This window comes from Siphateles boraxobius, unplaced genomic scaffold (genome assembly GCF_051911475.1).
Source record: "Siphateles boraxobius isolate OS27281-9 unplaced genomic scaffold, OSU_SipBor_1 19, whole genome shotgun sequence".
In the NCBI taxonomy this organism is placed as follows: domain Eukaryota; kingdom Metazoa; phylum Chordata; class Actinopteri; order Cypriniformes; family Leuciscidae; genus Siphateles; species Siphateles boraxobius.
Window position 1 is genome coordinate 19420015 of NW_027508799.1, and position 24045 is coordinate 19444059.

General features: G+C 36.6%; 1 protein-coding gene across 1 annotated transcript in view; it reads right to left on the bottom strand.

The window, feature by feature from the left end:
* Positions 1-11590, bottom strand: part of sema3c (sema domain, immunoglobulin domain (Ig), short basic domain, secreted, (semaphorin) 3C) — a 64927-nt gene extending 53337 nt beyond the window's left edge. The window contains exons 1-2 of the mRNA XM_077234115.1: positions 11453-11590; positions 3665-3828 (exon numbers count right to left, since the gene is read on the bottom strand). Of these exons, the coding sequence (XP_077090230.1) occupies positions 3665-3797 (133 nt within the window). The 5' untranslated portion in view covers positions 3798-3828; positions 11453-11590. The remainder of the gene's footprint in view (positions 1-3664; positions 3829-11452) is intronic.
* Positions 11591-24045: the final 12455 nt, after the last annotated feature.

Below are 24045 nucleotides of genomic sequence, written 5' to 3' on the forward strand. Positions count from 1 at the left end.
TGGCTTAAAGAATATTTTGGACAGGGTGGATTCAGGTTAAAACTGATAAACAGTTCTCAATTATCCTTGCAAAGTTATCCTTACAAAGGGGCTGAGCCAAGTTAACACCCTGTTGTTTGTGGCCTAATTGAAGTAAATGCATTATTACCCAAGCTGACTTCATGATATTGGCAAAAGTGCAAATGTCTGGCTGAATCCTCCCAAACAGTTATGCACCAAAAATTTACGTAAATTGGTGAATATCTTGCTAGGAACATGTCTTGGTCATAAGCTCAAAGAAATTTTGGTCATCGTGACATTATTTCCATTACTAAGCAATTTTTTACCCCTAGATTATCATTACTGAAAAAAACAACAACTCATTATCATTACCGTAATGTGAAAAGTGAATATATATATATATATATATATATATATATATATATATATATATATATATATATTATTATTATTATTATTATTATTATTATTACATGAGGAGAAACAAATCTGTTGGATAATTTTCTGATTACTCAGGGGAGATTTATTATCATACATCATCCCTTACTTACTGTTGTTTAATACAGATGTTTATTATTATTCATCGGGACCACATGGTTCAGCTTTATGGTTTATTATTGAGTTTCAATTGCCAGGTTATTGCATATCGGATGAAGAGATTATTAGGCGTTCAGAAGAGTTAGGAAGAATTTCATAGAATTTCACCAATATAATATACCCTCAGAATCAAGTTTCATTAGAGCTCTCGCCGGACTGACCGGCACACAATCAAATACTCTGACCCACGCTTTATCAAGCAGGTTTATTTTCTCACAGGGTGTTAGTTTGCTTCGAAATCACATAACTAACCCTTTGCCAATTCTGGTTACTGTTTTTGTGAAAAAAAAAAAAAAAAACTTTACAGAACGCCCTATAGGAATGCAATGGAGATATTCACAGTTTTAAGTAAAATGTGCTCATAAATGATGACATTTGAAAACATTTTGATCTTTAGCATTTCTTAATTGTTTAATTAGTATCCAAAAGCTGATTTCTGCTATTTATTGCCTTCTTTCATTAAGGAAAAAATTCCATCTTCCATTCCAATTCCATAATGCATTTTTATTTTTCATGCTAGCCCCTTCTCTAGTCATGGAAGCTGAGAGACACCCAAAACTCCCAGCTCTCTCCATAAAGATGCTTTCAGACGTGACTTTACTGGAGCACCTCAAACACCCCAGAACATCTGGAGTGTTCCTAGTGCGATCCAGCTGAGCTATTCAGACCCTGTTTTGTGTTAATATTGAGATTTTTTTTTAACCTATACATCTGTCTTCTTAGAAAACTCTCAGTGATGAAAATGATCCGAAAGGTCTAAGGGACTAAAGGGATGTCTAAATCATGTAGATGACAAACCGGGACCTCATAAATTGTTTCTGTTGATAGATTCCCAGGCTATACATTACATTGTTCTTTTACCATGAAACACTCTCCAAAACACAAACACATCAGATTTTTCTTAACACCTATCGAAATAGCACCTATAGCACCTAGCAAAATCTTTTCTCAAAACTATTTGCAGAGGTCTCTGTACTGGATGACTTCTCCAGAGGATATCTCAAACTTTACTGAAATCCACACCTGCAAAACACTAGTCTAAGATCAAGGTGGCTTGATAATTGCAAAACTAATCTGGCTCGAAAACCCCCTTTAGCGGTTAAGGATGTCCCTATTAGTATCAAACAGAGCGTGTTACGTGGCATTCTTCAGAAAGACACAAAACCGTTCCAGAATGTTTTGAGTCTGAGCGGAGTTTTTCCATAGCACAATCCAGTCTGACACTATTTATGTCGCCATTACCAAAACTTCCCACTGTTTCTTTTCAGCACATAAGACATAGACAGATGACTACACTAGGGGACGTGCTGGATAGACAATGAGAAAGAATGAAATGACAAATTAGGCCAAAAACATGAATTGAAAGGAATGAGAACGCTGGAAAGCATGTAAAAACAGTTTGAAATGTTAAGAACAAGAAACAAATGTCCAGCATTGACAAAACCAGACAGTGAAAAATACTGTGGAACAAAGCATGAACTAGACTCTCACATTTGAGTCAGTGGACATGATACTCAATATTTCCTCCAAATCTATTAAGTTTTTTTTTTTTAAACATTAAAATCCAAATTCACACCAAAAATTAATACACAGTTTCATTGATGAAGATATTTCCAGTTTCTGAATTAAAAGTAAGCTTTGTTACATAGTTAATTAGTCAAATGTTTACATGGTGTAACTTAAGGGATATAAAAAGAAAAGAAAAAGTAAAATCATTGGAAAAAGAACTGAGGACATTTTTTTCTTTAAAAAAAACATTAAAGTAAATGCGTTTCATTTTTATATTGTCAGGTCAAATGGGGTAACTTTTCAATTGAAGTTGTAAACGCTTGTGTCTATTTATAAGGTATTTTACTAATTTCCGCATAATGGTTACACCACTTGACTTTTACTAAAGCCTTATTTTTTGGAAAATGGTGTAAATGTTTTTCAAAAATAAAATTAGTTGGTTATGCAAACAAAAACTGATCCGTTCAGATCCGAAATCACCTTTTTTTACCACCTTTTCATGTTTGCAGTTTTCCAGGCAAGCCGAGTAACTGGTATCCTACACCATAACTGACACCCTATGCACTGAAACACCACCAATTTCCTCAACTCAACTATATTAAATGTTTGCTACAGCAGATAAGAAAGGAAAGATCACCCTTGACATCTGATATGAGACCAGCTCAGCCATTTCCATTAGAACAATCAAAGTCATGAAAACATAACTCTTGATTTTGCAATCAGAGATAATGTTGCAAGCACATAATTTAAGCTTTATGTAACACTGCGGATAAACAACAACAACAAAAAAACATGTATTAAATGTTTCTGTGAATTTTAGCACATCAACTCAACAAACCATTAAACAGCCCATTAAACCATCTGCAGTATAGGGACCACATTACTTTTGGACTGTATAAGTCTTGTTTGACGCACAAACAAAAAATTATATATTTTAATAAAAAATATATTTTTAATAACAGTTCAATGTGTACCCAAAAAGTATTCACTTCTTTCCTGGTCACACTTTAGTTTAATCATACTAAAGGGTTTGACAGTGTCGCAAATTATGTTACTTTATCACATAGGAACTAATCCAAAAATACAGTCTTTCAGAAAATGCTCCCATTGTTCGACAAGGTTCAAAGTTGACATGAATGAATGTGGAGCTTTTCTCTGCCATTCAATGAACAAAATATCAGGTGCCAATCGATCAATAAACAACATACCTTATATAATATAGGCTAAAAGCTTTTTCATTTCATTTTTCATTGTAAAAAGTATCTTAGCAAAGTTGAACACATAATATTGTTAAAGCAGAACATTCAAAGCTCATGACTGGGGCACTAGGATGTAATGAGGAACAAATGGAGCCCTCAATCTGGTTTAAAGCACTCTGATGAGAATGCTTTTATCAAGGGAAGTGACCTCACTCAAAAAGGACATGATGTTATTACATAAGAATGTAATATGCCACCCTGCTATGCCTTCTATACATCAGGAAGCATTCTTGTAATTAACGTATAACCCCATCTAAAAGGAAATGCCTTGATTAGAGAATGACATTGACCATTCTTACCTTGAAATGACAGGAGGACTCGTGGCTGTGGCGGAGAAAGACCATGAATGCAGGTGATACAGAGGACGAGGGGAAGGAACAAATGCACGCTCGTCCCCAAAGACCAAACCCGGAGTGCTCCTGACCTCCCCATGACTGCTGAGGAGACACCCGGACCAGCCCACCTGCAAAGACAAGGCGAAGAAACTGTAACGGACAAAAGAGACTTGCTTATTGAAAACTAGATTTCAAAGACTTCAAAATTAATTAATGTTCTTTTATTTTATAAAGTACAATAGGAGTAAGAAATATATGCACTTTGAAAATAGAGGTGGATTACAATTGGAATCATATTCTTAATAAAGAAAGATTCTTAATATTTGTATATATTTTTCTTTTCTTAAAGGAGAACTCCGGGCAATTTTTAAGTTAATCTTGATCGTTAGACCTTTGTGGGTACTGACTATAGAAAAAAAAACGAACCGGATTGGTGCTTGCTACTCGGAGCTGCGACCGCGAATGCCCAGAGCTCCTCCTCAGCTAAAACGGCAGTTATGGGGGCATCGACATAAAGAGCGTTTTTGAGCCTCTTAACAGACACAAAATGCAATTAAAATGTCTGTCCAACATGAACAGGGACCCTACATGTGAACAATATGCGTTTAGCAACTTAGCCATTGTTTCAACTCACCTAAATAGTCTTTTAGACGGCGAGCTGTAGTCTCGCGCTGCAGTCCCGTGCTGTAGCCGGAAAAGGTAGACAATGTCCAGGTGGGAGGAGCGTTGATCATGTGCGACGAGTCTTCGTACATGGAATGGCATTTTTCTTCAAACGGCCCCGCTGTGTTGAGTGTGTGTAGTCATCCTTGTCAAAGTGTTCACTGCAAATGCGGTAATCTTTAGCGCGTAGTACTTCTACGGGAGTTTGCACATCAAGTTGAAATACAACTAGCCACAAACTGCAGAATCTCGAGGTCATGGAAAGGAAGACGATGAAAATATAAGCTCTTATATTTTCGCATTCTGTTGTCACAATTCGGAAAGGCACAAACACAAACCATTTCTTCTTCACTTGTAATCAACTCTGATCATAACTCGTCGCACATGATCAACGCTCCTCCCACCTGGACATTGTCTACCTTTTCTGGCTACAGCACGGGACTGCAGCGCGAGACTACAGCTTGCCGTCTAAAAGACTATTTAGGTGAGTTGAAACAATGGCTAAGTTGCTAAACGCATATTGTTCACATGTAGGGTCCCTGTTCATGTTGGACAGACATTTTAATTGCATTTTGTGTCTGTTAAGAGGCTCAAAAACGCTCTTTATGTCGATGCCCCCATAACTGCCGTTTTAGCTGAGTGGGAGTTCTGGGCATTCGCGGTCGCAGCTCCGCGTAGCAAGCACCAATCCGGTTCGTTTTTTTTTCTATAGTCAGTACTCACAAAGGTCTAACGATCAAGATTAACTTAAAAATTGCCCGGAGTTCTCCTTTAAGTAAGTGTTAATATCTGAACATTCCTGAAGCAAGATACATTTTGATAGGCAGCACTAAGTAAAATGAATCTAGATGGAAAGTAAAATGCACAAACTTAACATATATTGTCATGTTGATACTAACTATATGTGCAAATCACAAGAATTACATTAGTAAGTTATTATAATTCACCTTGAAAAGAAGTCCCAACTGTAGAGGGACAATTTGTATAACTTTATATAACTCAAATAAATGCACATTTTTGTACTAAACAATCAACATGACCATTTTAACATTAAAACAAGCTTTGCATTTCTGCTTTTAAACAGCAAAGTTTTGCTCTATAGACTTCCACTGTAAATGTCACTGTCCATGCACTGTCCATATACAATTCTTTATAATCTGTGGTAATTGGCACCTTTCTACAGATTTTGATAATGCTCAACTTGTATTTGAACCCACAACATTCCTTTAAAAGTTCAACATTTATGACGTTAGCCACATTCCGGGAGAGGAAATGTCTTTGATAGTGTTAAATCAACAGTGTTTCAAAAGCAGCCAGTTAAAATACATATTTTAACGGTTATATCATAACAGTTATGCTTGAAAGCTTTTTCCTTAAAGGCATCCTGTACGTCTTCTAGTTAATTAGTCTGAAAAAAAGTGCCATGACATTGATCCACTTAGTTATGATTTCAGCCAATGCCATATAAACAATGGCTCCTGTCCAACCTGAGTCATTATTTTACCTTTACACAAGGACGTCTTGTACAATGTAATAGGAATGAAATTAGAAGTGGTACCTCAAAGAAATGGATGCTTTTTTTTTTTACTTCTAGTTCTAACAAAAGAATGAATGGACACTCCCCTGTGTTTCTCTCCTTTCTATTCTATAATGGGACAACAGAAGTTCAATAATATATGGGAAGAAGTTTGATTTCCTGTGGAAGAACTCTTGCTTCATGCTCCAGGGAGAACAGACAGCTTTCTCTGTCCAGGACACTCTTGGAAAATAAGAACGCATGCAGTTCATAATTATATATTAATAATATGTTTGTTTTGTAGCCGAGAGAGTGCAGAAGGACAAAGAACAGAGTAAGAATAGCACAGTCTCTCTGCTCATGTCTTATACATGAATCATGTGAAAGATTGATAGGACATCTACAGTGCATGTCTGACTCAGTGAGGTATGAGCATACTGCACAGGGTGTGTTCACAGTCACAGAAGTGCACAAATACCTGAAAACACCATGCAGGGTGATGTTTAAATTATTTTTTATGGAGTCATCCGCTTTATGGATGATCTTTGTTGTATCTCATTGGTTTTTCAGCATCTCACGCCATGAGCGCCACATTTTTTGGAGGCCGTGTTTGGTTAAAGTTCAAGTGTTATAGTCAGCTTTTAAGTCAATAATTTTAAATGAAGAATTTTGAAATAGGGGCCCTCTATTAAAAAATATTGAATTTCTCTTTTGAATTTCTCTTATTTAATATTTAATTCCCTTCTTTTTCAGAAAAGTAGTGTAATGAACAGTGATAAACTCTCATGGCCTTAAATATACTTTTGTTTGAGGGTGAGCCAAAGTAGCCAGCAGGCGGGCATTATGCAAATGTGTTACATGATGATGTATAAGTAGTAATACAGATGTATTATGATGATATAATGGCATAATATATAATAATGACAATACTAAGAGGCATTAAAGGCAGGCGTTTTCTGTTGGAGAGATTCACTCTATTTGGCATGGACTTTGTGCTTTGTAACTTTGAAGATTGTTTACATGCAAATACAGCTATATTACACATCAAAGGAAAGGTAAAATCAAAAAAGCATAATAAGTCCCCCTTCAACCTATGTGACTTTAGTTATTTGTTGGTAACTCTATCGCCCCCTTACTGACATTTGTTACCGCCACACTGCTGAAAGAATATTACGTACATGAAAAAAAGCCCAAAATGGGTGAACACTAAGCTTTTAAATGCTTAGCCAAAACTATTGGTCAGAAACTTTTAGAAACAAGTCATTTCTGTCTCAAACAAGGTTTTTTGGCAGAATATGGGAAGTTGTGTGAGGAGTGATGTGAAACACGAGTTGTGTGGTGATGCTTAGAGCGGTGTCTTCAAAAATCTGCTGTGAAATATAATAATAAATGCATGTCTAACACAGTTAGAAGCATGGAGGAAGAGGTATCATTGTGCGGGGAGTCTATTTATCTGCTGGTAAGTGTGAAAAGTCAATTAATGCATTGGAGTACAGGAGAATATTGCAGAATGGCTTGCTTCCCACAATTGAAAAGTTGTTGTCTAAAGAGGAACGTTCAGATGTTATGTTTCAACAAGACAATGCTCCTACCCAAATTGCAAAGACAACCAAGTTGTGAGAACAAGTCCATCAGGCTCATGGTTTAGGTTTAGGCTAAAGGTCAGAATCCAGATTTGAACCCTATAGTGAATATTTGGACACACATTAAACTCAAACAAACTGGGAGATATTTTTCAACTACTCATAAACTGTTTGATATGGAAGCTTGTTTCCGCCACGGAAAGAAAAATAAAAAAAGGTAATTGCGACTTTTTATCTCACAATTCTGACTTTATTTCTCAGAATTGCGAGATATAAAGTCAGAATTGCGTGATATAAAGTCGCAATTGCGTGTTATAAAGTCAGAATTGTGAGATATAAAGTCAGAATTGCGTGATATAAAGTCGCAATTGCGTGTTATAAAGTCAGAATTATGAGTTATAAAGTCGCAATTGCGTTATAAAGTCAGAATTGTGAGATATAAACTATTCTGAGAGGAAAAAAGTCTGTCTTTTTTCCCCCATAGAATTGGACTTTATAACACGCAATTGCGACTTTATATTACGCATTTCTGATTTTATATCTCACAATTCTGACTTTATAACACACAATTGCGACTTTATATCAAGCAATTCTGACTTTATATCTCGCAATTCTGAGAAATAAAGTCAGAATTGCGAGATGTAAACTCGCAATTGTGAGAAAAAAAGTCCGAATTGTGAGATAAAAAGTCGCAATTATTATTATTATTTATTTATTTAGTGGCGGAAAGAAGCTTCCATAGTTTGAACACTGACTCTTCTTCCTGTAAAAAGCTGCCTGCAAGTTGGGGAAAGCTATTCCGTGCTTTAAGTTACTTTATCTATAGTATTTGTGCAATTCTAGCTAATTTCCTGACCAGTGATTTGTGATTAAAATGGTTTAGACCATTAAAAGACTACTAAATATTTTGCCATTTTTGGCTTCGCCCCTTTTCTTTCTTTCTTTTGCCCATGTACAACAGGACCGCATGGGTTTGTATGCTTGTGCAGAGCATGTTTATGAGTGAGAGTGTTTGCCTGAGTGTTTGTGATGGGGATGTTGTTTTGTATGAGTTAGTGCATATCTACAAGTGTGCGTATGTGTATACATGTGCGTATGTTTGCTTGAGCATATGATAAACTGCAGAAGGCTGAAATGTCTTTGGCAGAGTGAGTATTGGAGAGAAGCTCTTAAACTGGGTGGAGGCTACTGCTCTCTGGACAGTAATGGCTTTCTACTGCTGGTCAGAGCCTGCCAGACATACATACAGCTGCTAAAGTCATCACCGGACCATCATAGATCCGTCACTGGCCTGACACTGAACATGAGCTGATGTTCTATGATCACAACCCTTAAATGAGACAAAATCCCTCATTAATGATGTGCCTCATCAGTGATGAATGCTACTTTAATGTCTCTTTTAAGTCTCTCTCTCTTTTCATAACAAGTTAGAATAGCTAGAGTAGCTGACTTAAAACCATCAACTACCAAGCAACTGTAGTAAAAATGGCCTTGGAGCGACAAAGGACTTACTTTAATGGTGAGCATAAAACATTTGATAGATGTCTAGAATTTGAGTCTCCAGTTAAAGCAAGAGGATGAAAACATCACTTGGAAAAACAAATCTGTATCACAAAAAGCTGGATGAGTAAAACATCAAATTTGATCTAAATATTGAATTGAGAACTAGATCATTGAGAAATTAACTTAATTGCATATTAATATTAATAAGATATAAAAATATAATCTACAAATAACATTTTAATTTAATAAGAAAGTTAATCATTTATAAGAAGTACGATTTTGGACCAATGGAGATTCGTTTGTGGGCGGAGCTATCCAGCACAAAATGTCTTGATGGTTGTCGCCTGTTGCGTTGCAGCTGGCTAGGCCAAAAAAAGAAATGTTGGCTTCACTGTATCATCGGACAGTGTGTAAGTATCAAACTTTAAGGTAGTGCCTCTCTCATTTCTGGAGAAAATGTGAAGTCTATGACATATAGCAGACTATTTGCTGAATTGTTTCACTGAAACTATTTCACTGACACTGACCTAATAAATTTTGTCATGAGGTGATTTCTGACTGGCTTTTAACCACAACACTAAAGCCAAATCGCAGTGTCATCTGAGAAACTCAAACGTCTGTCAAAGCTGTCATAATGCGCATTCATGCCGCTTCAGCTGAGAGCACAGCAGCCTAGAAACCTATTACGAGCGGTTTATCTTCAAGCTTATCGTCTCGTGTTTGTCATGGCCATCTGCGTAATGAGTTTTCCATCTTTCTCCTTATGAAAGTGTCAGTCAAAACCAATCACTGCTCACTAGAAATATGACAGCCAACTTCAACTAAGAACTGGCTCATCTAATATAGGTTAAACAGCTGGAAGGAAATTAAGTGTCTTTTGTGATGTTTTAAAACTATGAAATGGCATTATACAGTATGAATGTTATGTTACTAGATTTTAGTGGTGCCTGTAAATTCTATGATGCTAAGGTGGTGTTGGTTGATGTAAGGTGCTATGTGGTTTCTAGGGGTTTCACTAGCGTTTGTTATATTCAGGTCTCTGTACTGTATACACTGTATAAGTGATTACTTCATTTTAAGGCAATGGGTTTCCTCACTTTTTTTAAATAAGTCAACTGATCACTTTTGTACAGTGAATATGGCTTGGGTCCCTCCTTCAAATTAATTAAATGAGAATTTGTTCACCCATCAGGTGAAATTTGTCCACACGCTTAAGGTGTGTTCACATTTACCTCATTCACATTTTCACAGAAATCCAGTCATTTCAAAAGAATCAATGCAATCTGAAAATTCATGTGAGGGCAAATAATTTCCCATCGCAGATGTCGCAATGGGATTAAGTTGGTCGGGCAGATTCGCTGTGTTGACCAACAAAAAGCTGAATGGTTTGAAAGTCACTTCTATGTTAGCTTTTGTCACTACACTAGACAATAGACCTTTTTTGCCCAAAAATGTGATTTCGCGTTTCGCTGCTGCATGAACATAATCACAAACAGTACTGGACAATTATAATATGCCAAATTTTAATACCTTAAGGTTAGAGGTTCAAATCTTTCATGAAATAGAAAACATCAATCCAAATATTATGTTTTACACAAGTCTTTCCCTTATTTGATGCAGAGAAAATGTATTCTGGAAGCCTATTGTGTAAAATGTTTGTGTTTTTTCTGAGAGATGCCCATCACCGTACCACACCCTGTCATTCACCAGCTCTCACACGCTATTCCAACCATGCACACACTAACACAATGTGACAACAGTACAAACCCCCATTCAATATTGCATTTTGTATTGGACCAAATCTCAGATACTATCTTTAGGGCACACTTATAATATAATAACATCACTGTCTTAGTCTCAAACTCCCTAGACTCATTCACACTCACTGCTGTCCTGTCTGTGAGACACACAGCACACATTCCCCGACGTCTTTACCAATATCAAAAAAAGCTCAACACGCACAAACTAATACATATCAACTGAGTAATGAAAGAGTGTTCTTCACGATACTTAATAATCAAGAAAATTACTAATCATGAAATTAGATTTTGTTCAAAAATTGATATCAAATATGGTTGAATGCAAAAATTGCACCTTTTGAAACAGGAAAAAGACTCAAATATAGCAATTTTCTTAAAATCAAGCAAAATAAATAATTTTTAAACACACTAGCAAAAGTAAATTTCAACATATTAATGAATCTTAAAACTAGACGGAAATGATGTTATTTAAACTTTTTGGCACACCATCAGGTAAAATAATTGCTCATAATGTTTCTTGAATAAAAAAAAAGTAGGAATCATATTAATAAAGATTAGATGTAATAATTAAGAGTGTATATTTCTAAAATAAGCTTTTTTTAATATAGATGCTTGTCTCAGTGACTGCAGTATGTATACGGTCTTGATTTCCTGTCTCTGGTGGGCGTCTGCACCTGTTAGCCTGAGCCCGACGCCCCCCCCTAAATCTCCCCCAAACGGGACTCACCTTCTGAGGCTTCCCAGCCGGACTGTCCTCACTGAGCAGAGAGTGGGTGAATGCTATAGTCACAGACGTAGTGAAGAAACACAGCGTTGCGTGGACTTCCCCAGCTAGAGTGAAGAGAGGTGTTATTCCAACCGGCTGACTGTGGGACAGGGAAGAGAGAGGTTGAGAAGATTGAGAGACGTAAAGAGAGTGAGAGAGAAGGGTGGACTGGTTTCCTATTACACTCCTCTCCTCTCAAGCCCCCCCCCCCCCTCCTCTTTTCTTTTCCCTCCTCTCTCTCTCTCTCTCTCTCTCTCTCTCGCTCTCTCTCTCTCTCTCTCTCTCTCTCTCTCTCTACGAGTAACTGAACAGATATTCCAGACCTCTGACTCTAAGTCTCACTTTGCCTGTGCAGTGAACAGCAGTTTAGGCAGACAGTGCCAGGACTCAGAGTCAGATTCTGCTTATTGAAGCCCATTTAGATCTATCACTTCGATATCATGACTGGATGCAGAAGTTACTTAATTGACATTAACATAAAATGACAACCCACCACTGCAGAGATATAAATATTTTACTATACAGACTACTCTAAATCCAGCTGCCATTTTTACCTATTAAATCTAAGTTAATGTAAATATATATTACATGCACTACTTTATTTTCAAAGGTTTGGGGTTGGCTGGAAAATTTGCAATTGAATTTGCAATAATATTTTAAATTGTTTTTTTATTAATTAAAATGTATTTTTAAAAATGTATTGTTATGATGGCAATAAATGGCTGTCTGTCTGTGTGTGTGTGTGTGTGTGTGTGTGTGTGTGTGTGTGTGTGTGTGTGTGTGTGTGTGTGTGTGTGTGTGTGTGTGTGTGTGTGTGTGTGTGTGTGCTGGGGGGGGGGGGGGGGGGGGGGGGGGGGGTCTCCACCTCCACCTCCACCACCACCACCACCACATCATGGTCATGGCCATCACAATCTCCAGACCTGAACCCCATTGAAAACCTCTGGAATGTTATCAAGAGGAAAATGGAATTTTGATTTTTTTTTGTGCTAGGAGTGGCTTAAACTCACTAAAGTACCAAAAATACCAAATACTTTCATGACCTTAAGGGCCCTTATTTTTTTTTTAGTACAGGTTTCCTGGATGCTCCCTTGCGTAGGAAAGTGTTTTCTCCTTAAAAACCAATTTCATCTATAGATAATTTTAAGTCAGCTGGTTATTATCATAAAATGAACCCCAACAGGGTTTCAGGAAGCCTTTTGCTGTCGTAACTGGACACACAATTATATGGTTAGTAGCTTTTTATTATTTGCCTTTAGAATTTCGAATCCCTGCTGTCTGGCTATCAGAACAGACCTGTGGAGTTGGGATCCACTAGTTGATAACCACCGGATTCAACTATCATCCTGCAGTTAATAAAAAGCCCAATAAATCAACAGAGAAATGTCTCCATACACACTTCCACAGCCCAGATTAAATGTTATTTCTATCCAAGATTCCAGTTGCAAAGGGAGTGCAGGGAGCTGGACGCTCTGGAGTCAATTTCCAAACCACATTGTGCAGACTTCAGCAAGGAAAGTCAGAAATGCCCTCACCACCGCAATTCAACTGCCAAGTTATTAATTACAGATGGTGAAAGCTGGATCTGTATCATGTGAATGATAGCCAAATGTTCAATTGAATTGCGAAGAGCCCATATACAGTATACAGTACAGTGTGCACTTACACTTAAGCCACTTAAAAATGTTTCTTATTGTTTTGCTTACTTTCTTTAAAATAAATGTCACTTGGTTTCAAATTTTGTCTAATGCAATAACTTTCATAATTTTTAAGCATGACTTTTAAGCGTGAAATTATTCTTAATAGATATAATAGTAGATATGGAGCATGTGCAGTCAAAACAAGCAAGAAGATGCTACGTTTGTCTAACAATGAAGCACACACTGGGTGCAAATGGACGATTGAAAAGACAATTTGATCACCAGTTATGTGACACTGAAAGAAAAGTGCCATATCTTGTAATCATTTTACAAAAAAAATATATGCTGTTGTCTCTTGGGGACCATAAGGAACATATGTTGATCAAATCAAGTTAAATTATCTGCCCCTTTTTTTCTAAAAAGAAAAAAAGTGTACTATTTAGGGTACTAGAACTATTTGTGATTTATACAAGTTCCCTACTAAATAATGAAATTAATGAAATTAAATACTATTTAAATACTAATTTAAAAAATCATTTTCTTAAAAATTATTTTTATATTAGAAATAGTCATATTTGCATGAATATTAGAAAACAAAAACTTAAACCTTTCTAAAAAATAAAAAAGTCGATAAACGAATTGTATAATTGTTTTCCCTAAAGAATACGAATAAAAAAGTGTTTATATAATTTGTTTATGTTTATTAAATATATATTTAATATGCCAAGAGAACAAAGAAAAAGTGAGAACAAATGAAATTACATTTCTTTCTGAAAGTAAATAAGTATTTTAAAAATAAAAATATGTTTATATAAACCTATTAATTTTCAGAATTCTTTTTTTTTGGTTTACCTCTGTTTTCCTTTTTTTCTTTGCATATTATATATATGTACAATAGCCTTGTTTATTTATTTATTTAGTAGGGGAACAGATTATAATTAAATTGATTTAAATTGCAGTATTAAATTGCAGTATGCAAACCTGTATTGTAAAATATCTGCATTGTTTAGCAGTTGTGTGGTCACTGATGTGTGAAAGGGCTTCCTGTGGTTGTGAGTTGTAATTATACGTTATTACATTGCTGTGTTGTAATTACAGTCTGAAGTTAGATACTCTCAACAGGTCTCAGGTTGCTGCCACTTTATAGTTTCAGTTTAAATAAGCAGTCTGTCTGGCTTGCAGTGCCTCGACAATAAGACTAGCCGAAACCAATTGTGTGTATTTGAGTGTGTGTGTGTGGGGACAGCGGGAAATAATTAACTCTTCTCTGACTCTTGAAGTGATTTACATCTTTCCAGAGAAATGGTCAGAGAGAAAGTTAATTTGGCTGTAAAAACACAAACACACACACCACACACACACACACACACACACACACACACACACACACACACACACACACACACACACACACACACATCACATCGCATTAGAAACAACAGCACAAATCAGAAATAGTAAATTACAAAGTGTCTCAGACAATGTCTCGGGCATAAATCTGCAAAAACACACACATGTGACTTGCTGAGATGCTTGATCATAAAAACTGGTGAGTTGTGATCATAAAACTCCGTCTGCTTTGGGAAAAAATGACTCACAGATATCTGTGATGATAGAAACGTTTGGCTAAAACGGGTGGTCATTGGCTGCCAAAATACCTCTTTGGCTGAAGGAATGTTTCTGCCATATTAAGGAGATTATTTTAATGTAAGGAAAATAATACATTGTAAATGGAGATCAAAATCTGAGTCACACAGCAGAGACGTGGTGCATTTGCTTTTGTCCACTTGTACTGATGTGTCCGTGTGCTTCCTTGCGTCCTTACAGATGTTTAGCATTCGTCACACTAATGTTAAGTGGCTCATACATCATCTAGGGGTCAGAGGTGGCTTAAACTCCGCATTAGTAATGGTCATCACAAACAGACATACATGCTAATGTAAGGACATTCTGCACAGACCACCCCCTCCAATGCAAAACTTTATTTGTAAGGACAAAACAAGTGGAGTAAAGTAGGACATTTTTATTGAGTTTGGGAAAGAAAGACTTAAACGTGTAGCCTGGTGTGATGATCAGTGCTGATCTGACAGGTTTGCTTGTGTAAGATGGTTAAAGCCAGTTCTAGTAATTACCAGAAAATAATTTAGACTTTTCCCTCAGTTTTTAAAAACAAGCAAAAACTTGTTTACAGTAATGCACTATAAACGTAAAATGGAACATTCGACAATATAGCCACAAAAATGTAACATTACGTCTTAACATGAGAATAGTGTGATACAATTGCTTACTAACATTATCTGTGTGAAGTTCTATCCAATTTTCTCCTGGCATGACTGTAAAATCTGAAAAGTCTAAACTATTCACAAGGAGATGAGTTTCTTGAACTTGAGCTCTTAAATCCCTGGGGGTTCGTGAGTTGATGAAAAGCTAAAAATTGAAACATAAATTGTAACATTAAAATAAATGCAAAAAAATGTCAAATCAAATCAAAATGAAACACTCACTATAAAAATATGAAATATTTTACTTGTTTACATGCATGACCATTAACTGACATCAGAAAACCGGGATGATGTGAATGTGTTGTTAAATTAATTATTGAAATATTAACTTAAAATATCAAAAACTGTAAAATCATAAAAATAATAGAAAATAATCATAAGAAAAAAGATTAAATTTCTTATTTGTTTACCTGCATGTCATGTGACTCTTAAACGACATCAGATAACCGTGATGTGAATGTCGTTAAATTATTAAAATATTAACTTAAAATCTAAAAAATTGTAAAATCAAAAAAATCTAAATTGAACGCTTATTTAAAAAGATTCAATATTCAGTTTTTTTGACCTCAATGTCAATGTGACCATTATCCAAATAATTCATATTTAGTAATCAAATAATTAATTATAAATTATTTAGACAACTTCACAGCTCAAATATGGACAACTAAACTTTAACTAAAATATAAGGTTACACTTTATTTCAATAGTCACTTAAGACATTCTACTAACTATAAGTAACTTTTCAACTACATGTCAACTTACTGTCATTAGTATTAGTAGGCTGTAGTAGACTGTCAGTAGACTGTTAGGTTATGGTTAGGTGTTAGGGTTCGGGTTAAGAGAACAAGTTGACTTGTAGTTACTAAGTTACTTATAGTCAGTAGAATATCTGTTGGGGGACCAACAAAATAAAGTTTTAGAAGATATTAAGCAGACAGTGTACTAATACTCTAATTACAGTTAGTTGACATGTAGCTGCAAAGTTACTTATAGTTAGTTGAATGTCTAAAGTGGACTATCGAAATAAAGTGTTACCAAACATGGTTGGTATGTTACCACTCAAACCAAAATTATTATTTGTTATCATCAAAATCTAGAGCTTGAAACCAGTATTGGATAGCCCTTTAAATATCACTCTCTAGGTAAATCTGCACTTTATTTATGCCTCTATTCAAAGCTTTTGCTGAAACACATCAAATAATGCCTTTTTCACCCTGCATGCTCCAGGGAAATTCACCAGCTTCACCTCCAGTCACCCAGCACGGCCCTTTGTAGCTCTCCTCTGTAAAAGTTCCTCAGTTCTAGTAAAGTTCTTTGAGCAAGTCACTTCTAAGCACCAGATCCACTGATTGATAGCCTTGCATATTCGCTGATGACTCTGAATAGAAACACATTGTTCCCTGAAAGGCCAGGGGACCTAGCTTTAGCATATCTAGCGTAGCTGGAACCTGGGAAGCAAAGCTTGGATAAACAGAGTAGAAAAGGTGAATAATGAGAGTGCTAAGTGGCAATAAGAAGAAAAGATTTTGTCAATGAGCGTTTGATGGGAAATGACTCGGAGTTTAGAGTATTTCCATATCTAAGGGATATCGACAGCAGTGATCCAAAGGATTGGGCGAAAGTGTGTGAGCAAGCGACGAGGAGGAAAACAGACAAAGTCAGCTTTATACCAGAACTGCGTGATCTTCATCTAACAAGATTAGCTCACCCCGACTCACTCAGCAACCATTTCTCCCTGAGTGCATGTCGTTGTGTCAGAATCGTTCGGTTTCTTTCCCGGACAGTAGCCAAAAATAGACAACTACACATGGACCCAATGACTACAGACAAGCACAGCGGTGCAAGTGGTGAGACCATCAAAAGTGGAAATGAAATCTGTTTATAGTTTTCATAGGGTAATAAAGTCACCTATGTGAAGTACACTTTAGCATACTTTTAAAAAGATTATGAAAATAATATACATTTAAAGAATATACTTAAGTCTGAACTGAATGTAACATTTTCAGACACTTCAGAGTATTTTTGACCCCCTTAAGTGGGACTAAAGTACATATTTATATGTAGTTTCATAATTACTTTGGTTGTTTTCGAAATACGGTTAGAGTGTGTAAAGCCAAATGTACTGACTTATAGTAAACTAAAATATGCTGTAATGTCAATTTAAAAATTGTATGTATTTAAATATGTTTTATAATATAAATTATGTATTCAAATATTTGTAATTACACTTTAATGTTGCAGTTGCAATTTAACTTTAAAAGTAGCATTGAATAAACACACTAAATCTGCCAAATATGTACATTTTCTGACCCGTTGCATCTTGTTTTACATGCAAGCAGTAATTCAGTCTGATTGTAGTCGAACTAAGACATTGTGAAGCGCTGTGAATCCTCTTTGTTTTACCAATAAAAGACAAATCCCATCTATTTCCGTAAAATACATATAATCACACAATATATTGAATAACTTCCATTCTCCTAGTGCTCAGTGGGAGTATGGATAAATTCATTTTTCTGCTGACATATTTCATAAAGCTGATGGCCAAAGACTTGCTGCCATGATTAAATAATCACAGGATTTTAAATCAATTCAGACTTGCATGAAAGTTAATATCCCTTGCATTTCGGCTCTTTACCCTAATAAAGAATACGCTCATGGAAAGATCCCCTGGACAGATCATATTTCCTGCACTTTAAAAGAGCACCGCTATTTTGATTCATGGCGTAATTTGGGTTGAAAGGCAGCGTGGGTGTAAGTCTCAGAAGTTATTGTGCATGTCTTTTGTCCTTTGACATGAATTCATTTATAAAAACAATCAATTTTTTTAAGGCTGTCACTTAAATTTGTTATTTTACTGCAACTACAGGTGTTCATTGTTTTGTTCTGCTCTGCAGTCAGAGAAAATGTCCGTATTCTGACAGATATCATTCAATTAGTTGTCCTGACTTGTGTCACACACTTGTCTCTGTTACAGTTGGCTCTGTAAACAGCAAAGAAAAATGTCAGTGAAAAGTTCAGTATTTGACAGAACTGCTCAGTGCCAATGAGTAAAGGCAGGTGTGAACAGCCGAGCCATTGCACGCGTTACGAGACAGTTAACCTGATAATTGTGTCAAAGCAGCTGGTACACGGCACGACTGTACAACACGGCGAGCTGGCGGCAAACACATGAGCTTTTGTCTCTAAACACGGAGACTGGAGCTCTCAATGTTGCTGCTATTGCTTTGGATAGAAAAAAAAGAGTATTCAAAGGATATGGTGAAAAGCAGAGAAGATCACAGCCATTCCTTTACACAAAAACAACTAGAGAGTGTATTTCAGTGTTGCAGCCACTGGCCTGGTATATAATAATATAGAACTAGCCTATGTGATGTGGTTGTGTATGATTAGGCAATAGGGGACAGGCCTATACACTGGTCATAGTCGGGCCGACTCCCCGAAGTTTTTAAACATGTTTTGTTTGTCTTTGCTCATAAATCCTTTCGCCTGCGAGCTCGTATGACAGCAAAGTTCGCCTGGCTTAAAGGAGAACTCCGGGCAATTTTTAAGTTAATCTTGATCGTTATACCTTTGTGAGTACTGACTATAGAAAAAAAAATGAACCGTATTGGTGATTGCAACACGGAGCTGTTCCCGCAGAACTCCCACTCAGCTAAAACGGCAGTTATGGGGGCATATACATAAAGAGTGTCTTTGTGCCTCTTAACAGACACAAAATGTAATTAAAATGCCTGTCCAACATGAACAGGGCCCTTAAATGTGAACAAGATGCGTTTAGCAACTTACCCATTGTTTAAATTCACCTAAATAGTGTTTTAGACGACTAGCTGTAGTCTCGCGCTGAAGTCCCATGGTAACTCAGTTGTAGCCAAAGGTAAATAGCAGTGTGTAGGTGAAGAAGAAATGGTTCGCGTTTGTGTCGTTCGAGGATGACTACACAGACACAACACAGCGCCCAAATGGAAGGATAAATAAAGTTTACATTACCTCCCCAGTGGTTGCACACGTCTTCGTCCATGGAATCACTTTTTTCTTCAACCGGCCCCGCTGTGTTGTGTCTGTGTTGTCATCCTTGTCAAAGTTTTCACTGCAAATGCGGTAATCTTTAGCGCGTAGTAGTACAAGTACAAGTAGTGTGGGAGTTTGTGCATCAAGTTGTAGTACAACTAGACACAACTGCAGAATCTCGAGATCATGGAAAGGAAGACAATGATAATAAGTTCTTTTATTTTCGCATTCTGTTGCCATAATTCGGAACTGCACAAACTCGAACCATTTCTTGAACCGGTTTATTGAAACGAACTGTCCGAAAGAACCGGTTCGCGGAAAAGAACCGGACCTCCCATCACTACTATTTACCTTTGGCTACAACTAAGTTCCCACGGGACTTCAGCGCGAGACTACAGCTAGCCGTCTAAAACACTATTTAGGTGAATTTAAACGATGGTTGTTGTTAAATGCATCTTGTTCACATGTAAGGGCCCTGTTCATGTTGGACAGAGATTTTAATTGCATTTTGTGTCTGTTAAGAGGCACAAAGACACTCTTTATGTATATGCCCCCATAACTGCCGTTTTAGCTGAGGGGAGCTCGGGTCATTTGCGGTCGCAGCTCCGTGTTGCAAGCACCAATCCGGTTCGGTTTTTTTTCTATAGACAGTACTCACAAAGGTATAACGATCAAGATTAACTTAAAAATTGCCCAGAGTTCTACTTTAAGAGAGACAAAAGTGAGACACATGATGAAGACTTACATAACACACCATACTTGACAACATTTGGCCATTTAGGGGACAATAGCCTCCCTTCATTTTCTAATAGTCTTTGGCACTTTCCGTCTTCCTCTCACTCTCCAGCACTAAAGAAGCCTCATTCAGAGCAGACACACATCTGCAGGACATCACAAGATAGATATAATTATCTACTAAAAGAGTTATGCAAATTAGGAACACGAAGATCCATTGGAGTGAGTGACGGAGAAGATAGAGCGTCTCTCTCTTCCTGTCAACAAATTATCACATTATGAATCTTTTTTGGACATGCATCATTATCCATTTCATATAAAAAGAGATATTTCATGTGCACAGATTTGCATTTGCATTCTGTCGTTGAAGGATAGTTCACCTCCAAATAGAAATTTTGTCTTTTACTCAACCTCATGTCATTCCAAACCCATATGATTTTCTTTCTGCAGTGGAATGTTTATGCTGTTCTTTTTCAAGTGAATGAACAGCATCATAAAACCGATTCATACAACTTGTATATTCCAAGGACATTTACTATATATTCCAAGTCTGCTGATGTCAAGCGATAGTTTTGTGTGAGGAGCATTCCGAAATATTCCTTTTTAGAGCTTATCAGTCCTAAGTCACTATGTGACCAGTTGCATTATATGGAAAAGAGCAGCATGAATATTCTTCAAAACATCTCTTTTATGTTAGAAAGTTATAGAGATTTGGAACAACATGTTAAATGGGAGAGTAAATAAGGATAGATTGGTCAACTTGAATAATACGAATTAAACTCACTGTCTGTAGGTGAACCAATGCTTGCAGATGAGGATGATTTGGTAGTATATAACTTTACATAGCACAGCACCGTGTACTAATCAATGTGACATACTGCAGAACATGCTCTCTGCCCTGGTGCTCCGAACGCCTGTAAACAATCACCTTCGTCATGGTCTGTCTGCTCTCTGAGTCTCTGTTGGACTGGATCCAACAACCTCACCTGAAAGGAAATCAGACAGGACAGAAAAAAGGGAATATTGGTCCATCGGCATTTCACAGTATTGTTTGACTCGCTGGTAGACAGGTGGAACCCTACAGCAAGTGAAAACAGATGAACATACCAAGCAAACACCCTAAGAATGCATACATTGCATTGGGATGATAGAAAGTGAACATTTTTAGACAGTGAAAACAAAAACAACACTGTTGAGGTCTACCCTCAAACTCGGGTTTTCACCAACCTGCTCCACCTCTCTTGAAGGGGTCACAGCTTAGTTTCTATACATTCTGATGACTGTCACAGACCTCCCTCAATGTGGATAACTCTGAAACAAGCATGATAAATTAGACTTGTTAAGACCATGGAGCACCAGGTTCAACATTCCCTTCAAGGATTCATCCGTCAAAATGACTCCTCCTTTTCCATTCAGTTGGACAGGCCTAGTGGGATTTTGCCAAGTAGGACATGTTTTTGTATTCACATCATTTTGGGTCCTGGAACAACATTTCAATTGAACAATCAGATTTTAAGGTTGCAACTTCAGGGACATTCCAGGGTCAATGATATATAACAGTGTCCAAGAAAAATCTAGTTTTAAATGTACAAATTTAAGAACGGTATTATTTTTGTTCATTTTGGTTTCATGGGATCTTAAAATGTTGAACGTTTCTGAAAGTTATTTATCAATTAATAGTCAAAAAATCTACATCAAGTCATTGGCCATTTTATGCACTTTCAGATTTTCAGATCCTTCATATTTGTAGGAGCATTTGTAAAAGATGAATGTGTCCAAATTTGCAAGACCACGGTCACCATTGAACTAATTATCACCTAGTACTTACTATAGTGTTAGGATTAGGACTATGGTGTATAGGGTTAGTTGCATTCAATTATTACATTTTATAGTAATTAATATAGTAACTACATGCAACTTGTAAAAAGGACACTGTAAAATGGTGTTGCCGATTACCATTGGGGAAATTGTGGAGGCTTAATCTTTTCATTACAGTGTTTTCATTTAATTGCCTTGCAGATCGCTTCTAGTATCTTGAAGAGTTCAAAAGAATTTAATTTTTCATGTGTTAATGGAATACTTCTTATTGGGTGCAATTGTGACCCTCTCTTTTAATGATATAGCCTATGGCTCGATACTCAATTCCTCTGTATAGGCAGCTGGTGTCCATAGATCTTGTCCCGTTGTCATTCTCTTTTAGAAACATTGCTGTTAGCTGCTGTGAATGGTCATGATTCCCCTATTGAGCCTGAGGAAAGGTTATAGGTCAGCTGTCCATCTCAATTGTCAGTCTCTCCTCGATCTCTAGGGAAATAAGGTAATGAAGGATACTCATCTGGTCAAGTGAGCAGTCTACTCTTGATCAAAAGTTACAAACAGATTTCAATTGGCAGTGTCAGAACAGATATGGTACTAAGCAAGCGAAAAACTTGAAAATCAACCAAATGTGGCTCATTTTATTATTATTAACTTTGAACTACTTGTGTTAAATACCTCACTCAAAAATGTAAAATCTGCCTTTATTTTCTCAAACCTTTTGGCTTCTGTTTGTCTGTGGAACAAAATAATTGACATTTTGAAGAACCTCATACAAGTTTCTTTCTTCTGTTGAACACAAAAGAAGACATTTTGAAGAATGTTGGTAACCAGACAGTTGACTGTAGCCATTGACTTAGTAGAGGGGAAAAAGTCAATGGCTACCGTCAACTGTCTGGTTACCAACATTCTTCAAAATATCTTCTTTTGTGTTCAACAGAAGAAAGAGACTCGTACAGGTTTGCAACAATGATGACAGAATTTCCATTTTTGGGTGAACTATCCCTTAATGAACTGCTAACATGATCCAATTCTAATAGATTCTAATAGATCTTTCAATTGAATAACCAACAAACTAGTCACCTGGTTCACCTTAAGTTTTCGTTTGCTTGTTTCTAGCAAATGTAGCTATATAGTACTACCACAAAATTGTATTTTATTATTATTTCGCATATTTTATGGGGAGTTGACTTATGTCACTATTTTCATATTTCACCCAGGTCACCTAAATCAGTATGTACGCCCTGCGTAAGATTGGATTTGATCTCTCATTGCCCAAATGAGCACTATTACTCCCATGTATATTGGAACCATGTCTCCAAAAATATTTTACATCAAATTGGTCTTTTAAAGGGGTGCTTTTTTACACTTTCAACTTTCTTTAGTGTGTAATGGTGCTGTTTGAGCATGAAAAATCTGCAAAGTCATAAAGGAAATCCACTCCAAAGGCAATTTTTCTCTGTATCATTAAGCACTCCTTCCAACGCCTTGATTGTCTTGATTTTTATTCCGGCAACTAGTGCATCACAATATTTCTCATTTAAATAATTCCCGCCTAAGGCATACGCAAAAAAGGTGTGGACCTGGTTTAGTTGTGTTAGTAGTTTGCTGAAACTCGTGGTTATGGAAAGGGACGTCTCATTTCCCAAACACGCTCGCAGTTGACCAGTCACAACATACAGATCCAGTCGACCTATCAGAGCACATTGTGCTTTTCAGAAGGAGGGGCTTCATAGAGACTGAAACTAAACGGAGCGTTAATGACAGACTGGGAAGAGAGGTGCTGCAACAATGTAAAGTATGTAAAAAATAATGTGCTTTTTAACATTCAAGCATGAAAACCTTTTCTAGTAGACCCCAAAAACAAAATCAAGACTTTGTAAAGGGGCATAACATGGCCTTTAAACTACGAAGGTCTTAAATTAACAATGCGCAAATCATCAGATGTTAAAAGAAAACAAAATACGACAAGGTAACTGCCACATGGTTACCAAAGCTGACTGAAAGTCAAAATCATGTCTCAAAACACAAATAAGTTTTCCCCAGAATTCACAACATGTGAAAGACTCTTCAA